This window comes from Rhinolophus hipposideros, assembly GCF_964194185.1.
Source record: "Rhinolophus hipposideros genome assembly, chromosome: 5".
Lineage (NCBI taxonomy): Eukaryota > Metazoa > Chordata > Mammalia > Chiroptera > Rhinolophidae > Rhinolophus > Rhinolophus hipposideros.
Genome location: NC_138051.1, coordinates 60,943,180 through 60,964,580, shown reverse-complemented (window position 1 = coordinate 60,964,580; position 21,401 = coordinate 60,943,180). Strand labels below are relative to the sequence as shown.

Sequence of the window (21,401 nt, the reverse complement as noted above, 5' to 3'; positions counted from 1 at the left end):
CTGCTTGGAAATGACTCTTACTGTATTCTACTAGATTGACTATTTGCTCTGTGACTAGAATTATTACCTACTGTCCTTTTTGTCTTCAGTTATAAGGAATTAATCAAATTTAGTGGGAAAAGAATTTCAGGATCTAGTCAAATATTATTTGTACCCATATTGAACTTTATAAGGACTTCTATAAATGCTACTATTTCTGAATGCATTTTCACAGCTGATGTGGTGTCTAGTGTGTTGTTAATCACAAACACTAACAGAACCTTTTTCTTCTCCCACCTGCACCCCCACCCCACAGGTACAAGGCAAAAGAATATTACGAGGCACTTCCAGAGCTGAAGCTTGCCATTGATCAAATTGACAATGGCTTCTACTCTCCCCAGCAGCCTGACCTCTTCAAAGACTTAATCAACATGCTATTTTACCATGATAGGTGAGTTCCCCCAAGAAAGTGATGTTTGGACTGTGAAAATGGGGCAAGAACATCTTAAACCAACTACAACCCAACCATCTGTATCTGTGATCTGATAAACTAACCTAGGTTTAGAATTAAAAATTAAATATTCTCTGCTAGCAATGCTAGGAAGCTTTAAGAATAAGACCCACAAACCTGGTCTTCTTTTTCTCTTTCCACTAGTGAACCCAGATTTAAAATGTATCCGTATGATGACATTCTTACATGTAGGAAAAACCAGAAAAAGGTTGAGGGCTGTTTAAAATTCTTGTTAATAGAAATATGAGTTTGGTAAACCATTTGGTATGCCTGACATTAAGCAAAAGAGAATTTTAAATGGAATCTTAGCACATACCTGTTAATGAAGTTTTCTGTTTTGTTTTTTTTCTTCCAATCACACACACACGCATACACAAAAACAGGTTTAAAGTGTTTGCAGACTACGAAGCCTATGTCAAGTGTCAAGAAAAAGTCAGTCAGCTGTATATGGTGAGTACATTGCTGAGACTTAACAAGAAAACCAGCTCACTATATAGTTAAGATTTTTTATTTCTTTTTATGAACTCTAAATAATAGGGCCCCATTGACCAATCAAAAAAGGGAAGTGAGACAACTGTCTAGGTTATTCAGATCAAAACTTGACTTTTCCCAATTTAGGCAGAGGTTGGGATTTGACATTTCCATAATAGTTATAAATTTTTTAATATCCAAGTAAAACAATCACAAATTTTATATTTATTGAGCATGTGACGGGCATGTCCTGGAGACTAAGGGTGTGGAGCCAAATTAAATCCTGCTTTTACCCACTCACTTATTCTACTGAGAGGCTTTGGGGCTTCCCCATAGCAGGCACTGCTGGGCACTGAGACCCCGGCATGGATAAGCCCAGAACCTTCCTTCCCTTCCCACTAGGAGTCTGTTTAACGTGCATCAGAATCGCCAAGGCAGCTTTTTCCAAGTACAGATGCCAGTTCCCCTCTGAGAGATTCTGACCTAGGAGTGGGTACAATCACCATTAGTATTGGAAAAACCTGCTAAAATGATTCAAAGGCTGAGCCTTAGTTTATTGAGATAAAGAATATAAATGTATAGAAAGAGGGGAACCTTCATGTTTGGAATTTAAAAGAAGGAAAGGAACAAGAAAGACTATGCTTTCCAAAAAAACCCAAACAAAAGACAAAGGCCAGAGTCGTGAGTAACCCTTCATATGCAGTTATACATCTTTAACAAATACCCCAGCCCTCTTTGTGTTTAGTAAAAGCATGGAGAGGTTGATCGTCTCTGATTGAAAAGGACTTTTAGTGAATTGCAGACACCACCGAATAGATACCGGAATTAGCTGGCTCTGTGCTGAGACTCCAGGGTGGGTGTCTTGAGGTCTCCTGTCGTTGAGCCTTCTGGCCACGATTGCCCTTGCCCACCATTTTTGCCCTCCAACTAAAAAGCCATTATACAGCAGAACAGCGGGAGTCCCTAACATCACCACCTCCTGCTCTTTGGACACATCAGTAACTACTTCCAACAGAAACATACTTCCCTGACATTTCTTGCTTTTCCTTTCCCAAAGTAGGTAACAGGGTAGTTCCTACAGGTATCCCACCAGGGTTTTAAAATAGGATCATTCAAGCCCCCTGCTGCTTCACAGCACTCATCTTCTGCTAGAGTCATTATCCAGTCCACCGAAAATGTACAGGCCAGAGTAAATTCAAGTGAATGGCCATAAGCCAGTAGGGCAGTACTAGAGTCAAGCTGAGTGGCTTTCGCTGCTTCCTGAGCCCTGGAGAGAGCAACCACATTCAGCCTTCAATAACTCAAAGACAGAGGAAAGAAAATGGCCACCTCTAGCTCTTTCTCTTGATTTCAACCCACGCTTGTATGTGGAAAGGCTACAGGGGAAAAGAAGTAGAAATAAAACAGCAGGAAAGGAAAATATGAGCAAGGGCAAGTGCAAACACGAATGTTGGATTTGCACAATGGGTTTCCTCTGTTAAAATGATGGCCCCCAGCCAAAGGCTACCCATCTAGAAGCCAAGCATTTGGTCCAATCTTTCTTGTTCATTAGTACAAATTGCAGTTTTACTCTTAACAATAATTGTATTGTATAACTGCTCAGAAAAACTCAGAATAACTGCTCAGAAAACAGTCCAACGTGGTTGGGAAGTCTAGTCATTATCCGTTTAAATAAAGAAAAAAATGTGAAGAGAAGAAGCTTTTATTCTCTTGAGTAAGTTTCCAAAGTTTTAATAAACTGATTTCAGACTCTGTTCAGGAGTGACAGTCGTTTTAGTTTTAGTTTTAAATACTCATAATGCATTGTTATTGGTTTTGAATGATGTCCTGGTCATTTCCAATGAACTCTTAGAGTTCTTTACAAAATCATGAGGCTATAAAATAAATAGTTTCTTATATTCTTTTATATAAAAATTATGAGATTTGGATGTTATATATTTTATTAAGGATAAAGCCTTACTTGATCCTGTTTTGAAACCCCAATGGAGTACTTGGGACTCAGTATAAACCCACTGGGGCATCTACCTGCAGAAAGAACAAGAAAAGAGAAACAGATAAATAAAGTCTCTCATTGGATTGTGTGCCTTACAGTTAGAGGAGCTAGAGTAGTGTTTTTCAAACTTTGTGAGGCACAGGTTAAATCTCTTGACATGGCATCTAGCAGATAATGAATGTTAGTCCCTTTCTTTCCCCTGCAGCTTAAAGGGAGGTATCCTCATTTGAAATAAAGCATGGGACATAAGGCTTACGTGGCAAAACACTGTAACTATAGCAAAAATTATCAGTTAGGTAATTGACATCCATGGTTTCTCTGAAATGAAAAATACTTTTTTTCCTTCTTAAGAGAAATATACTCTACACAGGAGCAAAGCACAGTCTAACCTATTTAACTCAACTGTGAAACAAATGTATTTATGATTCACTTCAATTTGCTCCTGTCATTTTCCCCATGAAATGTGCTTGGATATGCCTGGCCTGGTGTTTGTCATAAAGCTCGATGGGCACTCAGGCCCTGGTCCATATATGCCTGTATTGTTTACAGAATCCAAAAGCCTGGAATGCGATGGTACTCAAAAACATAGCTGCCTCGGGGAAATTCTCCAGTGACCGAACAATTAAGGAATACGCCAGGGACATCTGGAACATGGAGCCTTCAGATCTTAAGATTTCCCTATCCAGTGAACCTAGCAATGGGGTATACAAGGCCAATGGAAAGTAAGTTATAAAGTGTCTCTAGAAAAAAATAGCTTCTTATTGGACTTGAGCATTTCTGCAGCATTCTTTGATTTTGTTTTGTTAGCTAATCTAGTTAAGTATCTCTGGGAATTGGGAGGGAACAGTATATGACTGTATTAAGGCTAAAAATAAAGTGTCAGTTTCGAGGGGTTACATGAGTGTCAAAATGTATTATTTTATAACAAATTGAGTAGCATGCTAGGACTTTGCCCAACGCTATTCAGAAAGCAAGAAAACTGCTTGGAACTTTTTAATGCCATTTAAATTGATCAAACTAAAATACAAATTATATAACTACATTGGAGCACCTTTCTTACACTGTTTTTTACGCCCAAACCAAAGACCACCTGGTTCACAAATATCCCAATATGTTTGGTAACTACACATTTTTAGATGGGATCAAATTTTTACCAAGTTCTCATTCTCCACAGTGAAGTTTCAACATATTCCACAAAGTAGACTATGGTAAGCTAAATGAGAACATTCCATACCGCCCAGCATCCATGCTTTGTAGTGGCAAGTAACTTGTAGAAATGCCAGGGACTTCCACTCATCCAAACAGCCCAGTACAATGATTGTGGTGTTTGGACTAAGTCTTCGCTGAAGATTTCCACTTCTCTCAGACCTCATGCCCACTGCTGGCTCAGGAAATCTCTGCAGAAAGAGAACCTAGATCAGCTCACATACTTTCGCCATCTCATGGACTAAGTAAGCCAGAGCAACCGTAATTGCCTTTAAGGGAAGAAGATCACAGTTAGCAAAGCAACTCTTACCTCACGGTTTTTAACAGTGTGGGGCATCTACAAAGCAAGTTGTGTTGGAAGCCAGGAGGAAACGTCACTATCTTGACCCTCTCTTTGTTCCTGTATGCATTGTGTGCGATTTCATAGAGCTGTAAGGGACAGAAAGAGAGATGCAAAGCTGACAGTCAAAGCTGTTTTCTAGTCTAATTTTCCTAAAGGGGGGCAGAAACCACCAATTTTAGGAGTTAGTCCCATTAAGCCAGAAATATGGGGACTCTCCACATTCTCAGCTGGCTACCTCTGCAACTAAAAAACTGAAAGCTGCACAACTAATGTAGAATACTGATGGCACCTCATCCTTCCACTGCCCCCTCCACCCTACAAGGGGACAAGGAATTGCGATGGACCCACTCTGGTTAAAGGAAAAGAAACTACATCCCCATATTTAGAGCCACTACATGAGAGATGACATGGAGGTTTCCGCAGCAGCCTGGGATCTTCTCAACACTTGTAGATTCACAGACCCCAAATGAGGAACCAGGGCCCGTCACAAACACTCCTTTGAGCTGAATAATGTAAGGTACTGATGCTGATGGACCAGGCAGCGTGGTTGTTTAGAGGTGTGGAGAATCTCTTACAATGTCAGAGACCTTCCTTTGGGCTCTAATCAAAGTTCAACTGGAAGCGAAGATGGTAAAATAAGTACAGTACGTCTCAGTTAGGACTGAGCTCTCGGTTTACCTGTTTTCCTAACGCCAAAGGCACTGTACGGTCATCCTCGCAATGAAGGATGAGAAGGGGAGAAGACAGGAATTTAACACTAGGAAAAAGGAAGAAAAGCATTCAGTTCAAGAATTATACACTGGGATTTCTCCTCTTGTTCTAAGACGAAGCTTTAGTAAAAAATGGTTTGCTCCAAATACAAGAATTGTCTTTCCTTTCCTCCCAGGAATAATAACCTCATTTATAATGAATTTCACATAGTATTTTTTTCCTCTAGGCAAGTTTCTCCCTCTTCTATTTACTCACACAATTTAATTAGGTATTTCATGAATTCAATCTACTTCTATGTGATTTTTTTAAATAATGAAGAAAAACACGAAAATGCTAAATTTGTACAGAATTAGAGGAACCTCATCTTTTTTTCTTATTCCACCTTATTTCATAATATTGGCAATATTTTCATTAAAAGACTATAAAAGAAAACAAAATAACTCAACACCCCAAAATAGCAAAAACTACCATAGACCAAAGAAAATGCTTTGTGGCTATTTATTTACTTGTTCCCATAAATGTACAGGATGGACATACAGTTAACGGGTTTGATTAGCTTCCTTGCCAGCCTCCTAGTTTGATAATTCATAAAGGCTATGGCATGAAGAATGGCTTGTTCCTCACTCCACTGACATTCTCAAACAATACTTCCCTATCCCCCCCAAACTCTGATACCCATCTATCCATGACTCACTGTTAACTCCTGAGAATGTTAGATCCCTCAAGTGTGTTGAAACAGAAAAAATACTATGACAACTACCTATTTGCAGGCATTCAAATTCTCCAACTGTGAGGGTAACTTGCCAAATTCTAGTCATTGGACTTGCTGTCAGGTTAGTAGGCTGGATTGTAGATGGGTTTTGGTTACGTGGGGAATGAGGCCTAGCAGTCAAGGACCCCCAAAGAATGTCAGGCCCTTTCAAAGGTCCTGATAGGCACTAAATCTGCAACTCTCTTTATGACTTCAGAGAAAGTACTGAATCTGTGAAGTCATCGAGTTAATCATGAGGAAAATATCAAATACTAAAAATTTGTGGATACATTACCCCAAATTCTAGTGCCCACCTAAGAATTCCCATATAAATCACATGACAGTTATCCCCCAGAATCCTACAGATATAATAATAAAATAATGGACATCTTTTCATCATTAGCTTACTTTTCATCATTAGGAAAGACTAGTTTGTCTTTTTTCAGGGCGTCCGTAAGTGTGCGTAAAAATCCTGGAAGTTTCCGATAAATCTATTTTTTAAAAGAAAAAAATTAAAACTGGCCTGTAGCTATGTCATTTGTTATAGTTCTCCACAATGAGCTATGGTAATATAGAGAGTAGTAACGTTCTAAATATAATAAACTTTAAAAAAAAAAAAAAACTTTAAGATTTTCAAAGTAGTAAAGTAGTAGGTCTTCATAGGGAATTTGGAAAATGAAGAAAGGAACACAGAAGAAACAAATCACATATAATCGCAACATCCATAAACTATCACTGTTAACATTTTGTTGTTTTTACTTTCTATTTAAAAAAACAAACAAACAGGGCCACTAACTTATTTTCCATATTCTTAAAGAAGCAATGATATGCATAATCTAAAAATTGCTTCTACAGTGAACATAATTAACTGGTTTAGTTGGGGAATAGAATATTCTGATTAGTCAAAAATTCTGATAAAAGTATGTAATACATAGATAATTGGTTTTAAAGTATTTGAACATTATAAACTGTTGAATACAACTTAATATTACAATGTTTTAAAGGGCATTTTAGGTTTTAACGACCACAGGACTCTAAATAAGCCAATTACCATTCTAAACATACTGAATTTCCTTTTTAATGGTAAATTCCAGTAAATGGAATGCAGTTAAATCAGCATTTACCATATTTTGATTAAAGTAAATAGGTAAATTGGTTTATATGCCCTAAAAAAACATCCATTTCAACTGAAAATGAGGAAAGGACAGAAACCCTGAGCAATATTGCACCATATTGCACCTTCGTCACAAACTTCAATCCTACCTCCAAACTGTATCCCAATTCCATTCATTTCTCTCCATTTCCACTATCAGTCAGCTTTGCCCATCCTTCATCTCTTGCTTGGATTGCACCAACAATCCCAAGTGGCCCCCTGCTTCTACCCTCACCCTGCTATAGGGAAACCAGTGATTGTTTTAACGTGCCAATCACATCTGTACTCTTGCTTCACGTCCTCCAAAGGCACCTGGATTAAATCCAAGTGTCACTTTGTCCTTCAAGGCTGGACACAGTCTGGCTGCTGCTGCTCTCTCCAACCTCACCTGCTATCACTAAGACTCTCCGTGTCCACCTGCAGACCCTGCTGCCTTCTGCTGCTGGAACACAGCAGACTGGATCCCACCTCAGGGCCCTTGCCCTTGACTTTCCCATGCCATCTGGCTCCTTACGCAAGTCTCAGCTCACATATCTCTTCAGAAAGGTTTTCCTTAACCAGTCGCATCTTTCTCTCCCACAGACCAGTCGTTCCCTACACATTATTGTATTTCACAGAACTTCTTACTACTGAAAATCGTCTTGTTGTATACTTGTCTTCTGTCTCTCCAGCAAGTATATAAACTTCATGGGAGGACGGGCCACAGCTTTCTCTTTTTTTTTTTTTTTCCAAGTCAAGTTGTTGTCCTTTCAGTCCTAGTTGGCATTCAGCTTCAAGTTGTTCTTTCAGTCTTAGTTGTGGAGGGTGCAGCTCAGCTCCAGGTCCAGTTGCCATTGCTAGTTGCAGGGGGCACAGCCCACCATCCCTTGCGGGAGTTGACCCAGCGACCTTGTGGTTGAGAGGACGTGCTCCAACCAACTGAGCCATCCGGGAGGCAGCTCAGCTCAAGGTGCCGTGTTCAATCTTAGTTGCAGGGGGCGCAGCCCACCATCCCTTGAAGGACAGGAGGAATTGAACTGGCAACCTTGTGGTTGAGAGCCCACTGGCCCATGTGGGAATCAAACCGGCAGCCTTCGGAGTTAGGAGCACGGAGCTCTAACCGCCTGAGCCACCGGGCCAGCCGGGCCACAGCTTTGTTACACCCTGTGGTATTTCCAGAACCTAGGAAATTTTCTGGTACCTAATGAACACTCAATAAATATTTGCTAAGCGTGGAATGAACCTATTATGTAAATATCCCTGGTGTACATTCTAAGCTATTATCAGTCATTTTCTTCTTAGTGTGACTGGATGTCATTCACATTTTATTCCTTGGAATAGATTGCAAAGAGGAAAGACCAGCAAAGCATTACATATGTTCCTCTGTTGTGCCTGAGAGGGGAAAGGAGGTGTGGGGGTTAAATGTAGTAAATGAGACATTGCCTGGGGAAGGAAATGGATACAGAATCAATAGGCTGCGGCCAATAAACTTCAGCTTCACAGTTTTAAATAGAATTATGTTCACTGTAGAAGCCATTTTTAGATTATTAATATCACTGCTACTTTATCAGTATGGAGAAATTAAGTTAGTTGCTATAATGTTATTTGTTGTAGTCTCCCACTATGAGCTATAGTAATATAGAGAATAGTAACTTTCTAAATATAATAAACAAAAAAAATTTAAAAACACCTTTTTTTCTGATTTTAAAAAGTAATTCATGTCATTGTAGGGAAATCGGTAGGTAGGAATATGGGTACAGAATCTGTAGGTCGGGGCCGGTAAAGACAAACTTCTGCTTCAGTGTTTCATTGGAACCTCCTTGATTTCAGGGCTTTGTCTGCTCTGCATTTTTTGCCTGGTCTCGTAGCAAACGAATTCAGGTACTGTCTGGAGATTCCAACATTGTCTCGCCTTCCCTTTCTTCCTTTTCTGCTCCTTTTACCTGTACTAAGGGCAAAATTTCTTGTTTTCTTTTATCTTTGTCTTCTGATTCCACTGCTTCTGGAATCAGGACTCCTCTGAGGGAAATTCAATAAGAGAAGCCCTTTAGCAATTCATCTCAAATTCCAAAGGAATAAGAAGAAAGCCAGCCCAAGTCAATCTACTCCCGTATTCCTCACTCCTCACCAGACTGGTGCCCCGTGAGACTCAGAGGTCATACCATCCCCTCCAGCCCAGACCACAGCGACAGGCTCCTAATTGGTCTCCCTGCCTCCTCTCTGTTCTGCAATACCACCAGAGAAATATTCTTAAAATACCAGTTACATGAAATCTGCTATTACAGAGCTTTGGGGATACCATACTATCTACTAAAGGAAAACCAACCTCCTAGCTTGGCTGCAAGCCCATCCACATCTGGCCACCATCTTTCATTCTAAAGGCTGTGCACCTCCAATCTGTCTGCCTGGGGTTAGAAAACGTAGGACTGGGTCCCAGTTCCTCTTACAGGGTATGTGGCAATCGAGCACGCCTCTAAGCCTCCAGGCCTGCATTTCCCTCGGCTCTAAGTTGAGGCAGTGATGCCAAACTCACAGAGTCGCTGTGAGGATATGAAAGGATAATGAGTGTGAAACATCTTGTATGGAAAGCCTGTATGATTCTTAATTATCTAATACCACATAATTGCCCCATTCCAGCCACGTGCCTTGACTCACAATCTCCCTTCCTCTCTATGCTACCTAGCTGCTCTCCCCCCACCTTCAAGAAAGAAGCTCAGGCCCCATCAATCTGTAAGTCTTCGTCAACCACACCTGCACACAAGACTTCTCTTCCTGGAATTCTCCCTACCCTGAAATTATGCTGGCTCCACCCCTAACACTTACTGTAGTTTATTTTGTAATACAAAGAGTGGGGAAACATGCATTTGTTGGGTGTCTACTAGCAGCTGGCTACTTTGCATAGATTATTTTACTTAATTTAGTCTTTGTAACAACCCTATGCAGTGGACATCACCAATCCCATTCTATAAAAAAGGGAAAACTCAGAGAATAAAAAAAAATAACTTACTTAGGTCATAATTGGTTAGTAGCAGAGGCCAAGTTTGAACTCAGATATTTCTGGCTCCATAGCCTATGCTCTTTACCACTACATCATGCTGCCTTCCTATTCTGAGTAATGAAATTGATTCCAAAGTGACACATGGAAATCCCTATCATTACTTTGTATCCCCCATTCATTTTCTACTCCCCAACTAGACAGGAAGCTTCTTGAGGTTAAGGACTTACGCCTTTTACTACATCTGTATGTCTCACACAACGTTCACCTTCTTATTCAACAGTAATGTTCAGAGTCATGACACTACACTGATAATAAAAATAGCTAAGGGCTGCTGAGTACTTTCTCTGTTCTGGGCACTATTAGAAATGCTTTTCATATATTAGTTCATTTAATTATCACAACCCTCTTCAACAGACTTAATACCCCATTTTACAGATGAGGCAGTCAAAACATTAAAAGCAATTAGCCCAAGTTTACACAGTTGTTATAGGACAGCCCTGGAAATCAAACCCAGGAAGTCTGACACCAGAGGCATGGTTCTTAAAGATGGCAGGATACTGCCAGACCGCTATACTTCTAGACCATTGCAGTGCCTATTAAACTAAGGTTTTATGACATTTTTAAATTAAATTCCAAACTTCAAAATAATGGGAGATTTCCCACTTCTAATAATACAGGAATTGTTACAGACCAAATCTTTTACCAAAGAAAGCTGGAAATCTTTTGCTAGAAAAGACATTTTAAAAACTTTTATTTGAAGGTGTCTACCAAGGCAGTGAAGTCTTGAGTGGTCTAGATCCAAAAAGGGAGCCTCGGAGAGGTAAGCCTGATAGTCAACACCACTTTTCTGCTTCAGACACAGCTGCCAAGTCAGAAGAAAGCAGGAAAGTAGAGGCAGAAGAACTCAGAACAGTTAACACAAATAGAAGAGTCCCATGTACATCAGGCCAAAGCTACGCTTTACCTGAGTCTAGATAAAGTCACATTCTATTTTGAAGTCACATCTTGTTCTGCTCTTTCCCCTTCCCTATCCTACAGCCCTCATTCAAAGGACCTTGCAAGGCTTCCCTGAAGAGTACTTTTTCAATAAATCACACACACCAAATCTCTGCCATGGGCTCTGCTTCTGGGGGAACCAAATCTAAAACTGAAATTAAGAAAGCCAAATGATAACTAATTTAAAAAATAAACATTAATCTACACAACAGATTTTAAAAACTACATCTTGTCACCTAATTTTTTAGGCATTATCTTCTTAGAAAGATTGTCTGCTTTGCTGGGGTATCGTGTGAAACCATTTGGTAGCTTTCTTGAATTCTCTAGAGATTTTCTTACAAAATCATAAAAGAAATGGCTGATATTCACAGGGCCAAAAATGATGTATGAGAGGTTTGTTTGAACTTTTTTAAAAAAAATAATAAACCTAAATCAAGTATCTATTAAAAATTGTAAAAGATAAGAGGTCAAGCTTTGGCTCTTAATAAGTCCCTCAATCTAGTAGAAGAAAATAAAGACTATCAAATCCATAAGCCATTATGCCCTTTAATGGCAACTAGCTAATAACCTGTCTCAAATTAGATTAACTTAGAAACATATAAAACTGATTAAGAAGAGGAATGTAGTTAATCAACATAAGTGTATGGAAACACTGACATCTTGTGAAGATGAATAAAAGGCTCACCTTCAACAAGGGATAATTGACACTTGCATCCCATACATTGGTAAATGGAGCTTCCAGGACCATAGCGTCAACTGGGGATCCTTGAAAATAAGAACAAAGAAATAACTCCCCTATCATGTAAGTCTCACCTTCCCTAAATAAGCGGTACTCAAGGCCTAGTACATGGACCACCTGCATCAAAAGCACTTGTGAAGCTCATCAATAATGCAGATTCCTCCTGGACCCCCACATGAGACGTACTGAGTCAGAAGTCAGAATCTCAGGGGGATGAGGGAGGTAAGAATGCATTCTTAACAAGCTCCCACACATCCACACAAGATTTCTATGCATATGGTAGTTGCAAACCACTACCTTCTAAAACACAACCAGATTTTCATGGCTTGGATAATTTAAGAAAGCAAAGTATGGTAGGAAGGAAGAATGTTGTACATTCTGTTAAGAATGTGCCAGAGGCTGAGTAGGTTGTTTTGGCCAACATTTTCTCTGAGAAATATTAGAAAATGTGTGTTAGGTGGGGATATGTGTATGTACGTGTCTATGTTTGAAAGCACCTGAGGACTACTAAATCAGTGAGATTTTGGAGAGCCAATGCCAAAAGAAAAATGCCAGGAGTTTGAGCTGCCGTTCTCGTCAAAGCAGTTGAAACTTTGAAAACTACAATGGTGGCTGAGGCTTAGAACTAGACAGAACTTTCAGCATTCTCACAGGACCAATGGACAAAATTAGATCTGAGAAGGAGGAGGTCCTTAGTAAATGTCTCAGGTTTTTTGTTGTGACTTCAAAGGATGACACGTTGCGAGTAATAGTGAGCTAGAAATAGACCAATCCTCATAAAAACTGAAAGCCAGCTTACAATCAGCTCTGTCTCTGATAGGATTAAGGTGATCTCCCTCTACTATAACTGCCTTTCAGGAGAAAAATAAATTCTAGACGAAGATAACATCACCCCTAGCTTCAAATTATGTCTACAATTGTCATAAATAATGTTTAGCACTTAATTAAAAATAACTAGACATAAAAAAGACAAAAATAGTACCCCTGTCCAAATTTTAAAAAGCCAATAATACAAACAGATCAACAAAAGATTTAGATATCGGAGTTACACATGAACTTTAAAATAACTTATAGTAAACAACAAATAGTAAAATTATTAAAATTTTAATAATTATTAAAGCTTTACTGTACTGATATTAAAGTATATTAAAGTAAAATTCTCACATCTAAAATTATTTACACATATTTACATACATGTATTACATACATAGACACATAATTTAAATCAATGGCAAGAAAAATTTTAGCCGAAAACTATAAATTCTGTAAAAAGTAATCAAATAGAAATTCTAGAACTGAAAAATACAAGTTAATTGAAATTTAAAAATCAAACTAGTTAAATACCAGACTGGAATAAGCTGCAAAGAATTAGTGAACGTGTGTAATAGATCAAAAGAAAATAAACTAGAGCACAAAGAGAAAAAAGTGTGGAAAACCCAGAAAAGAACATTGGAGACGTATGGGACATGGGAACAGAGCTAAATATATATACATATAATTACAGTCCCAGAGGGAGAGAAGACAAGAATGGTGCAGGCACAATATCTGAGGATACAATGAATTTTCCAAACTAGATGAACATCAGGACACAGAGTTCAGATGTGCTATGAACCCCAAGCAAAATATGTACTAAGAAATTCACACCTAGGAAAATCACAGAAAAACTGCTGAAAAACAAAGACAAAAAAAATCTCAAGAACAGCGAAAGGAAAAGGCAAGCATTATCTTCAAAGGAACAACAGTAAGACTGGCAGCTGACTTCCTAATAAAACAGTGAAAGCCAGAATGAAATGGATGACATCTTCTAAGTACTGAAATAAAGTTACTGCCAACCTAGAATTCTATGCCCAGTGAAAAATATTCTTCAAAATGAAGATGAAATAAAGAAATTTTCAGACCAAAAGTGAGAATTCCTACAAGCAGACAAGCAGAATGAAATGGAATTAAACTGTTCCATGGTCATTGCATTTATCTAGGAAGTAAGGCATTCATTTATGTGAGTATTTAGTTCAGATAATACAGCATTGTCAATGCTGAGAAAGAAGTGAGAATTTATAGGAGCATTGAAATAATGTTAATTTGCATAAGTAATTAAGATTGTGTATAGCAGGTGACTTCCTTTAAAATGTTTATGTAGCTCAGCCTGACCTGTATTGCCCAGTAAAGTTGAGAACATAATGCGAGAGATTACAAACTTTTAATGCACATCAAAATCACCTTATTCTATTTACAGAGTAATTCATGAAAATAGCTAGGATCCGGGAAACCAGTGTTTTAATAAAGCACTCCCAGGAGATTGTGATACAGGCAGTTCTCAGCATACTTTGAGAAATGCTGACAAATATTATGTAAGAAGGGCTGTAGAAAGCAAGCCCTGCCTATTATTTCATAATGCATTATTTTCCTCTCCTGTAATCCAAATTATTCCATAATAACATTATTACTTCATAGTGAGGGCTCTTTCAAAGGTAATTTTAACTCTTTCCTTAGTATTTATTTATAATGTCATAATCTTGAAAAACAGCTATTGTTTAACATTAAATACAGAGAAAAAAAGTTCGTTACACTATCAGAAACTGTCTAAAGTTGGCATGCTTTAGGTATCTCTGTGTTCAAAGTGTGCACAATAGTCTCTTGACTGTTTTTAGTTTCCCATCTCAAGCCAAGAAATTATCCCATGTAAGAATTTTATAGTACCTTTTTCTTCTAGTACTTTGGCAGCATTTGTTACAACTCTGTAAAGCAATGAAAATTAGTACATATGTGAAGCAGTGACTTAACAGTCAAGTAAATAGTACAAAATTCAACATTTAGTATGAGCATCTGATAGAAACTCTGAACCTTCTGGTTAGAAAATGCACATAAACACAAAATTTTGCACAGGATTTCAACCTTCTGGTTAGAAAATGCACATAAACACAAAATTTTGCACAGGATTTCAAGGGATTCCACTGAATCTACGTTAAGAATCCTTTTCTTTACAACTCTTAAGAAGAGTTCTGGAATGGGCTTCAGTGTCACAGATAACCATAGATCTACATGAACCCTCCCTTGTTTTACAAACAAACCCACTGAGACAGCAAGGTCTCCAGCGCATGTAGGAAGTGAGAAAGACCCTGTCTCGTAGATCAGTGCTCCTTCCCCTGCTCACTGTGGCCGAACTCCCCAAGGACCCACATAAGGACCCATCTTCAGGCCCCACTTACCCTGTTCCCAGAGAGTGGCCCCAGAGACACACGGGCGTGTTACCGCTTCTCGCCTTGGTCCACTCATAGACACATACAGCATCTGCGGTCAGTCCCGCCTCTGTGGGCTGACCCGTAGAGTCCCCGAACCCTGGCAGCAAGGAAAGGCAAACACAGTATCACCACCCGCGAAGTGAGGTTCTCAAAAGCCTCCCATTTCTTGTAAAATCTTTGTACACTGTTCTTAACACATACCTCTGTAGTCAACAGACAAGACATGAAAGCCACCATCACTCAGCATCTAAATGACAAAGGAGTTGCTATCACTTTCATTAGAAGATGTAAACAGAAAAGGTGGTATAACATCCTCCACACTTCCATAACCCTAGTTGTGATGGTTTAACAGGTAGGGAGAAGGTCTGTTTTTGAAATCTGATGTTTGACTTCAATCTTGAGAAGCTCAGACTCAATGGGAAGGAAGGAAAGCAGCATGGCAGAGCAGGGTCCGACAGCCTGGGTCACCCTCTGGCTCTGCCATTTCCCAGCTGTGTGACCTTGGGCAAGCCACTTAACATTTAAATATGTAAATATTATTCTGAAAACTGAAAAACTGTAGTAGCTACCTTCAGGATTGTTGGAAGATTACATAAGATGACGTATTAAAATATCTCAGTACATAGGAAATACCTTTTTTAAGAATTTCCTTGAGAATAAGAACTCAACAGAATTGTAGTAAAGGCAATCAAATAATGGGAAGATACTTAATTAAATATAAACAGATACAGAGGTAATACGAATCAAAAATAAAGAGATCGCAGGAATATATGACACCACTGCCAAAGCCCCATGTAGATAAATGAGGAAAGAATATGAAAACCATAATTTTAAATGAATTGAGTTACAAAGATAGGCAAAGAGAAGAAAGAGAAAAGGACAAAATTAACCACGCAGATACTTTTAAAACTTAAATCCTCACAATAGTTATAAGGTAGGTATTATCCCCATTTTATAAATAAAGAAACTGAGCCTTGGAGAGCTTCAGTAACTTGTTCCTAGTCACCCAAATGGTTAGAGGCAGAGCCAAGATTCACACCAGGGTCCGTATATGTCCAAACGCTGTGCTTCCTCTCCCTCAGTGTAGATGTGGGTGGCTGAAATCTCATTAGGAACTTTTAAAAACAAATTGAACTAATAATGAGGAACTAGATGAAACTTTTTAATATCCGTTTAAACTACATTCCCTTCCAAGAAAAAGTTAACCCAGAAACAGGGAAGTCAAGCCTCCAGGGAGATGGGCATTTCGTGTGTTGTCTGTGGTGCTGTAAATTGAAGGGCCACTTGGCAACACAATGCAAAAACAACAGTAGCAACAGTCGTACTCCTAAGACTTTAGGAAAAAATTCCCAAAGAAGAATCAACGAAGTGCTTCAGGTTTTCTGTAGCAATACTATTTAAAAGAAATCACCTATCCAAAGGAGAAAATGAAGGGCTCAGGAAGTTTGGTCAGGCTGCTAAACAATGACCGATGACCATGATAAGTCGTATCCAGAATCTGCCCAGGGGAAGGAATCTTATCTTCCCCACTCATCCCAAGTACCAGAAAGATAATCTGGCTACTTTTCACACCTACACCAACTCTTCTCCTTTCTGTGCACATGAGAGACATTCAATTCAGCTTTGCCAAGCGTGGGAGGAGAAAAAAAGTACATGTTCTCACAGATACCAGCTTCACCACCATCCCACATGGGAAGTGCAAAGAGTAGGATGCAGGATGGAAAGCAAAGCTAACAATTAATAGGCATCCTCCTCCTGAGCAAAACTGCATCCAGCCCAGCACTGCTCCACCAGAGTCAGCTCTGAAAAGGCAGTGATGAAAGAGGAGCTTCCTGTCTCAACAGTGGAGGGAGGGTGAAGAAGGCCTTGCAGGATTCTGGGCCCCACTTACACTGTTAAAGCAGGAAAGCGCCGAGGTGGGAGCTGCCACGTGGGAGGAGAGATCATACTCTGTGGACAATAACTGGGCAAGCGGCCTGGCCACCTGCGGCAGAGATTACTAACGAGAGTGTGGGAGGGGATAAACAGGTAGCTCGCCTGCCCAGCTCTGAGTCAGAGATGGCTCAGTGGAAAGCCTGCCATCTCACTCACACTTGGAAATGCAGGGGCTGCCCCAGCAAACGAGTCATAGCAGGCAAGGCAGGAGAGAAAAAACGTGGCCACCATCCCCCTCTGCAGAATCTTTTATGGAGCCGGAGCCAGGGCCTGAATGACTTAAAAGCAGACATTCTATGTCTATCCTGTGCCACCAAAAAAGGTTGTCTCTTGTAGAAGTGACTTTTCATACTTAGTATATTCTCTCAATCCATCCCACATCCCTCAGAGAAAGCAATACGCGTGTCTTCAACTCCATCTGCTGATGAAGGTAATACATTCGTGAAAGTGTTTTGGGACTCAGATATTCACATCTACTTTGATCCCCCCCCATGGTCAATGCAAGAAGAGAAGTCCATTTGTGGGACTTGGGGCCCCAGACACCCATCCCACTCCGGGGAGCTCTCTGCAGGTAAGCATGCTGGGGGCTGAGGAAGATCTTATGGCTGTAGCCCAGAAGAGAGTAAATGCAGACAAAATTGGTGCCCTGAGGCCCCTTGAGACATACCTTAACTAACTTAAGCCTGTGAGAAGCTGCCCTGTAGGGAAGGTTAAAAAAAAAAGAGAAAGCAAAAATTAGGAATTGGGATGACAAATTCAATAAAAATCGCTATCATGCTGCTGGCATCTGATCTCACACCTTTCTTTCTCAGGTTAGAGAAATAAATAAGTAGGAGAAAGGGGACTTTCTTGGTGTCGCAGCCCACTTGGAGGTATCAAGGTGAATGACTGGTGGCTCCTCACTGCTGCCTCGTTCCTGAGCGCTGGGCCCCAGATCGCTGCTGCTTCTCAACATAAGCATTTGACGAACAAGCATTTCAATCCATCTCCTTACCCTTCTACACAGCAAAACTTATTTCTAAGAATACTTTTGGAAGCTAAAGGAAAATAAGTTCCGGAAGTGGCTTTTCAGAACCAAGGATAAAATAGTCATGTTCACTAAACTGAGAACTGCCTGGACCCTGTCCACTTTGCCATGAAGCGTAAGATGAAGTACAGGAGAGACTCACAGTCCAGCATTTACAAGAAACCTTTTTTCCCCCCAGAATATCCGTGTTGTCTACACTCTATTAACTACATTAATAAACAGAGCTAAAGATGATTCAAAAGACAGCGGATTCAAAAACCATTTGAATTTTGTCTTAGAGCCAAGTTTCTTAAACTTTAGTGGGTCATGTAGCCCCTTTGAACGTGTGGTTAAAGCGATGGACCCATTTCCCAGAGGGAAAAAAAATGTATTTACACTTCAAATTTTATGTACCATTTTGGTGATGGGGTTCATGGCCTCTTGAGGGATTTCATGGACCCCAAGTCTAGAACTACTGTTTTAACAAGGTTCCTCATAACCTCCCATTTGGCCTACTTTTCAGCTCAGCATGTTGAGCTGCTAACATGTTGAGACTTCTGGCCAGGGGACAGGAGGAAGCTGGGGCTGGCCCCAAGCAAGTAACGATGCGATCACTGGGGAAACAGCAGATTCACAGAGGGGCAGACATGAATGTGGGACCGCAAGGTCCTTTAAATAAGTATACTGTAGCACTATGCCCAAGTTCGCACTATCAGAACAATGTGGAACAATGTTAAATCCATAGGAAACCTCTGTAAATGTGACTCTAAAATGGATACCTCAAGAAAGCCCCTTGAGCAAAGGCAAGTCTTGAAGAAGCCATCGTCTGACAGACAAAGACAGTGAGAAAAAGAGACATAGGCAAGGGGGCCAAGGGGCAGATTCCAGAATTTGCCATTTAGTTTAAAGTGTCTCTCCAGAGACAGAGTTCCAAGGTCTGTGGGTCTCTGAGGCACGGCACCCCTCCCCCAAGCTGAAGAGGGGCAGTGAGAGCTGATAATCATCGCCCACCGTAATTAGACAGGCCCACCGAAGGCTCTGGCAGCACATGAAAGGACAGGCAGACGTCTGGGAGGTGTTCTTTGTTACAAAGTCAGGTTGGGACCACAGAGAGGAAGATGAAGCATCAATATTCTAGGCTGGAATTAGTCATGGTTCCCAGTACCCATGGTCAGATTTCTAGGGGAACTCTCGTAGGGAGTTCATACTTGATTAAGAGGATTCGTGCTGCATAAAGGAATCTTCACATAGTTTGGTGAAAAGATCATTGATGTGGAAACTGCTCTTCCTTTTCCCATATCTCATGCCTGTTCCCTTTCCAGTCATCCGTGGGTTCAATCTATCATTTCAGATAGTCTTAGGAGATTTAGGAACCATTGCCTTCTTTGGAATCAGTATCCACACTTTGGAAGTTAGTATCCCTCTCAGTTAAGGATCCACATTATTTTACACATAGAATATATAGATTTTTTTTAAAGAGAAGCACTGCCAGAACACCCTCAAATTTAAACAAAGGAAAAACATATGTAGAGGCATGCTTACAGAGTTGAAAACTGAGCCCTGCCTTTCACTCTCTGACAGATGAAATGCTCTGTCTCTCTTTAAATAAAAAAAAAAAAAAAGTCCAGGGCAAGGCACTGACCTGTGTTCTGCACTGCCATGAAGATAAACAATAATTGGGTTCCCATCGTGAAGGGCTGCTTCATACCAGCAACGGTCCTGCCCCTTAGCATCTTGCCCCCGGAAGCTGGGGACTGTGTGCCTGAAGAGCAAGGGAAGTTTTTAACAAACATGTACAGAGAGAAGAATTCTCTGTCCTTGCTAAAGTTTGAAACACTCCTTACCTCAATCAGATAGATAGATGATAGATAGATAGATAGATAGATAGATAGATAGATAGATAGATAGATAGATAGATAGATAGATAGATGACAGGTATGTTTATTTAGATAACTATATTTTATATAAATTTATATACATATATATTATCTGTGTAATATATGCACATGGTAAAAATTAAAATACAATACCACAAAACATCTATAGTGAAAACCACTATTGCTCTGCCTGACCTGTCCCATGCAGAGACAACCCCTTTTAACCATGTACTGTTTTAGTTCTCCTGTCTCTTACACCTAATAATCTTCCAAGACTACAATTCTTAGGTAAATGCAGTCCAATGAGTTGAAACAAGTAAAAGATACGTAATAGATATTTATCACCTGCTATTGGTTTGGCTGAAGAGATAAATTGGAAAGAATTTAAAGGGAAACCAGTTTAGGAGAAAAGAACTTTAGCCTGAAACTAAGCTCTTCTACTCAAGAAACCCAGCGACCTTGTGATTTTAGAAACCCAACTGAGCTCCACTTCCTCCACCTTGTTAATCCAATGAATGAACCCTGAAAATATAAACACGGCCCTATGACGTGGCATAAGGTGACTTGGAGAACTGGCTACATGATAACAAGTCTTCAGTCCTCTTAGTCTTTAGGGGCAGCAAGTCTGACATCAAACCCTAGGGCCTCTGTACTGAGAAGACAGGCAGCGTGCCAGCTAGACGGCTGACTCACCAAACCAAGGACCAATGGGGCAGGAGCAAAGAATACAAAGATTTCCGATTCCACCGTTCTTAGCTGAACTATACCCTCCCTGCAGATTAGGAGGAAGTTATGTGAGCCCGTGTTGGTTCCTGAACATTCTATGATCACACGTTTAAACTCAGGGAGATGAAATGTAAAGCGGCACTGGAAAATTGGCAGCCAAGAACAAGTAGTAGAACAAAACAGAAGCAAATATTGAGATTAGCATAGCAATAGAATGCTCATGACTTACTTGACAGATAGATACCGAGTGCCTTCTCTGTGCCAAGCATCGTGCTAAGCAATGAAAACCCACCAACAGAGTCACCTACAAACTTACAAGCTTGTAAGGAGGAAAAACATGAACCAAGTAATCGCACAAACATTTATTTAATTACAGTGGGAATAAATGCCATAAAAGACAAGCACAGGTTGCCACTAACACATGCCTAAAATGGGGACGAGGAAAGGCTTCCCCCAAAATTACCAATCTGAGACCCAAAAGATGAGTAGGCTGAGAGTAAGGCAGGCAGAAGGGGGTAACAGGAAGCAGAGTGACAGAAATGTTGCAGACAGTGGATCTTGTGAGGTGGCTTGGTATGCAAGGAGGCCAGTGGGTTTGGAGTAGAGTGGGAAGGGTGGTGTGGAATAAAGCAGGAGGGGGGCCTGGGGCCAGATCCTTCAGACCTGGTGAAAGACCAAAAGCACAAGGAAACCCCTAAAAGTCATCATATTCCAAAGTAAAGTTTCTAAAAAGCAAATTCAAGCAGGTCAAATATCAATACAAAGGGAAGGTGTATGGAGCAGCTTGC

The 21,401-nt window shown here is 40.1% G+C and overlaps 2 protein-coding genes across 4 annotated transcripts in view; one reads left to right on the top strand and one right to left on the bottom strand.

Moving 5' to 3' along the window:
- The window catches only part of PYGL (glycogen phosphorylase L), a 49,048-nt gene extending 30,764 nt beyond the window's left edge, over positions 1–18,284 (top strand). The window contains exons 18-21 of one of the 3 annotated variants that reach the window (XM_081049044.1): positions 296–430; positions 874–940; positions 3,504–3,676; positions 17,817–18,284. In XM_081049044.1, the coding sequence (XP_080905170.1) occupies positions 296–430; positions 874–940; positions 3,504–3,676; positions 17,817–17,829 (388 nt within the window). In that variant the 3' untranslated portion in view covers positions 17,830–18,284. Of the gene's footprint in view, positions 1–295; positions 431–873; positions 941–3,503; positions 3,997–9,780; positions 11,425–17,816 lie in introns of those variants that run through there. The other 2 variants (XM_081049046.1, XM_081049045.1) reach the window with 2 other exon arrangements.
- The window catches only part of ABHD12B (abhydrolase domain containing 12B), a 22,368-nt gene continuing 5,116 nt past the window's right edge, over positions 4,150–21,401 (bottom strand). Inside the window, 10 exon segments of the mRNA XM_081049047.1 lie at positions 4,150–4,351; positions 4,471–4,589; positions 5,182–5,260; positions 6,374–6,456; positions 11,777–11,856; positions 14,528–14,565; positions 15,037–15,166; positions 15,271–15,316; positions 17,672–17,702; positions 19,653–19,772. Of these exon segments, the coding sequence (XP_080905173.1) occupies positions 4,324–4,351; positions 4,471–4,589; positions 5,182–5,260; positions 6,374–6,456; positions 11,777–11,856; positions 14,528–14,565; positions 15,037–15,166; positions 15,271–15,316; positions 17,672–17,702; positions 19,653–19,772 (754 nt within the window). The 3' untranslated portion in view covers positions 4,150–4,323.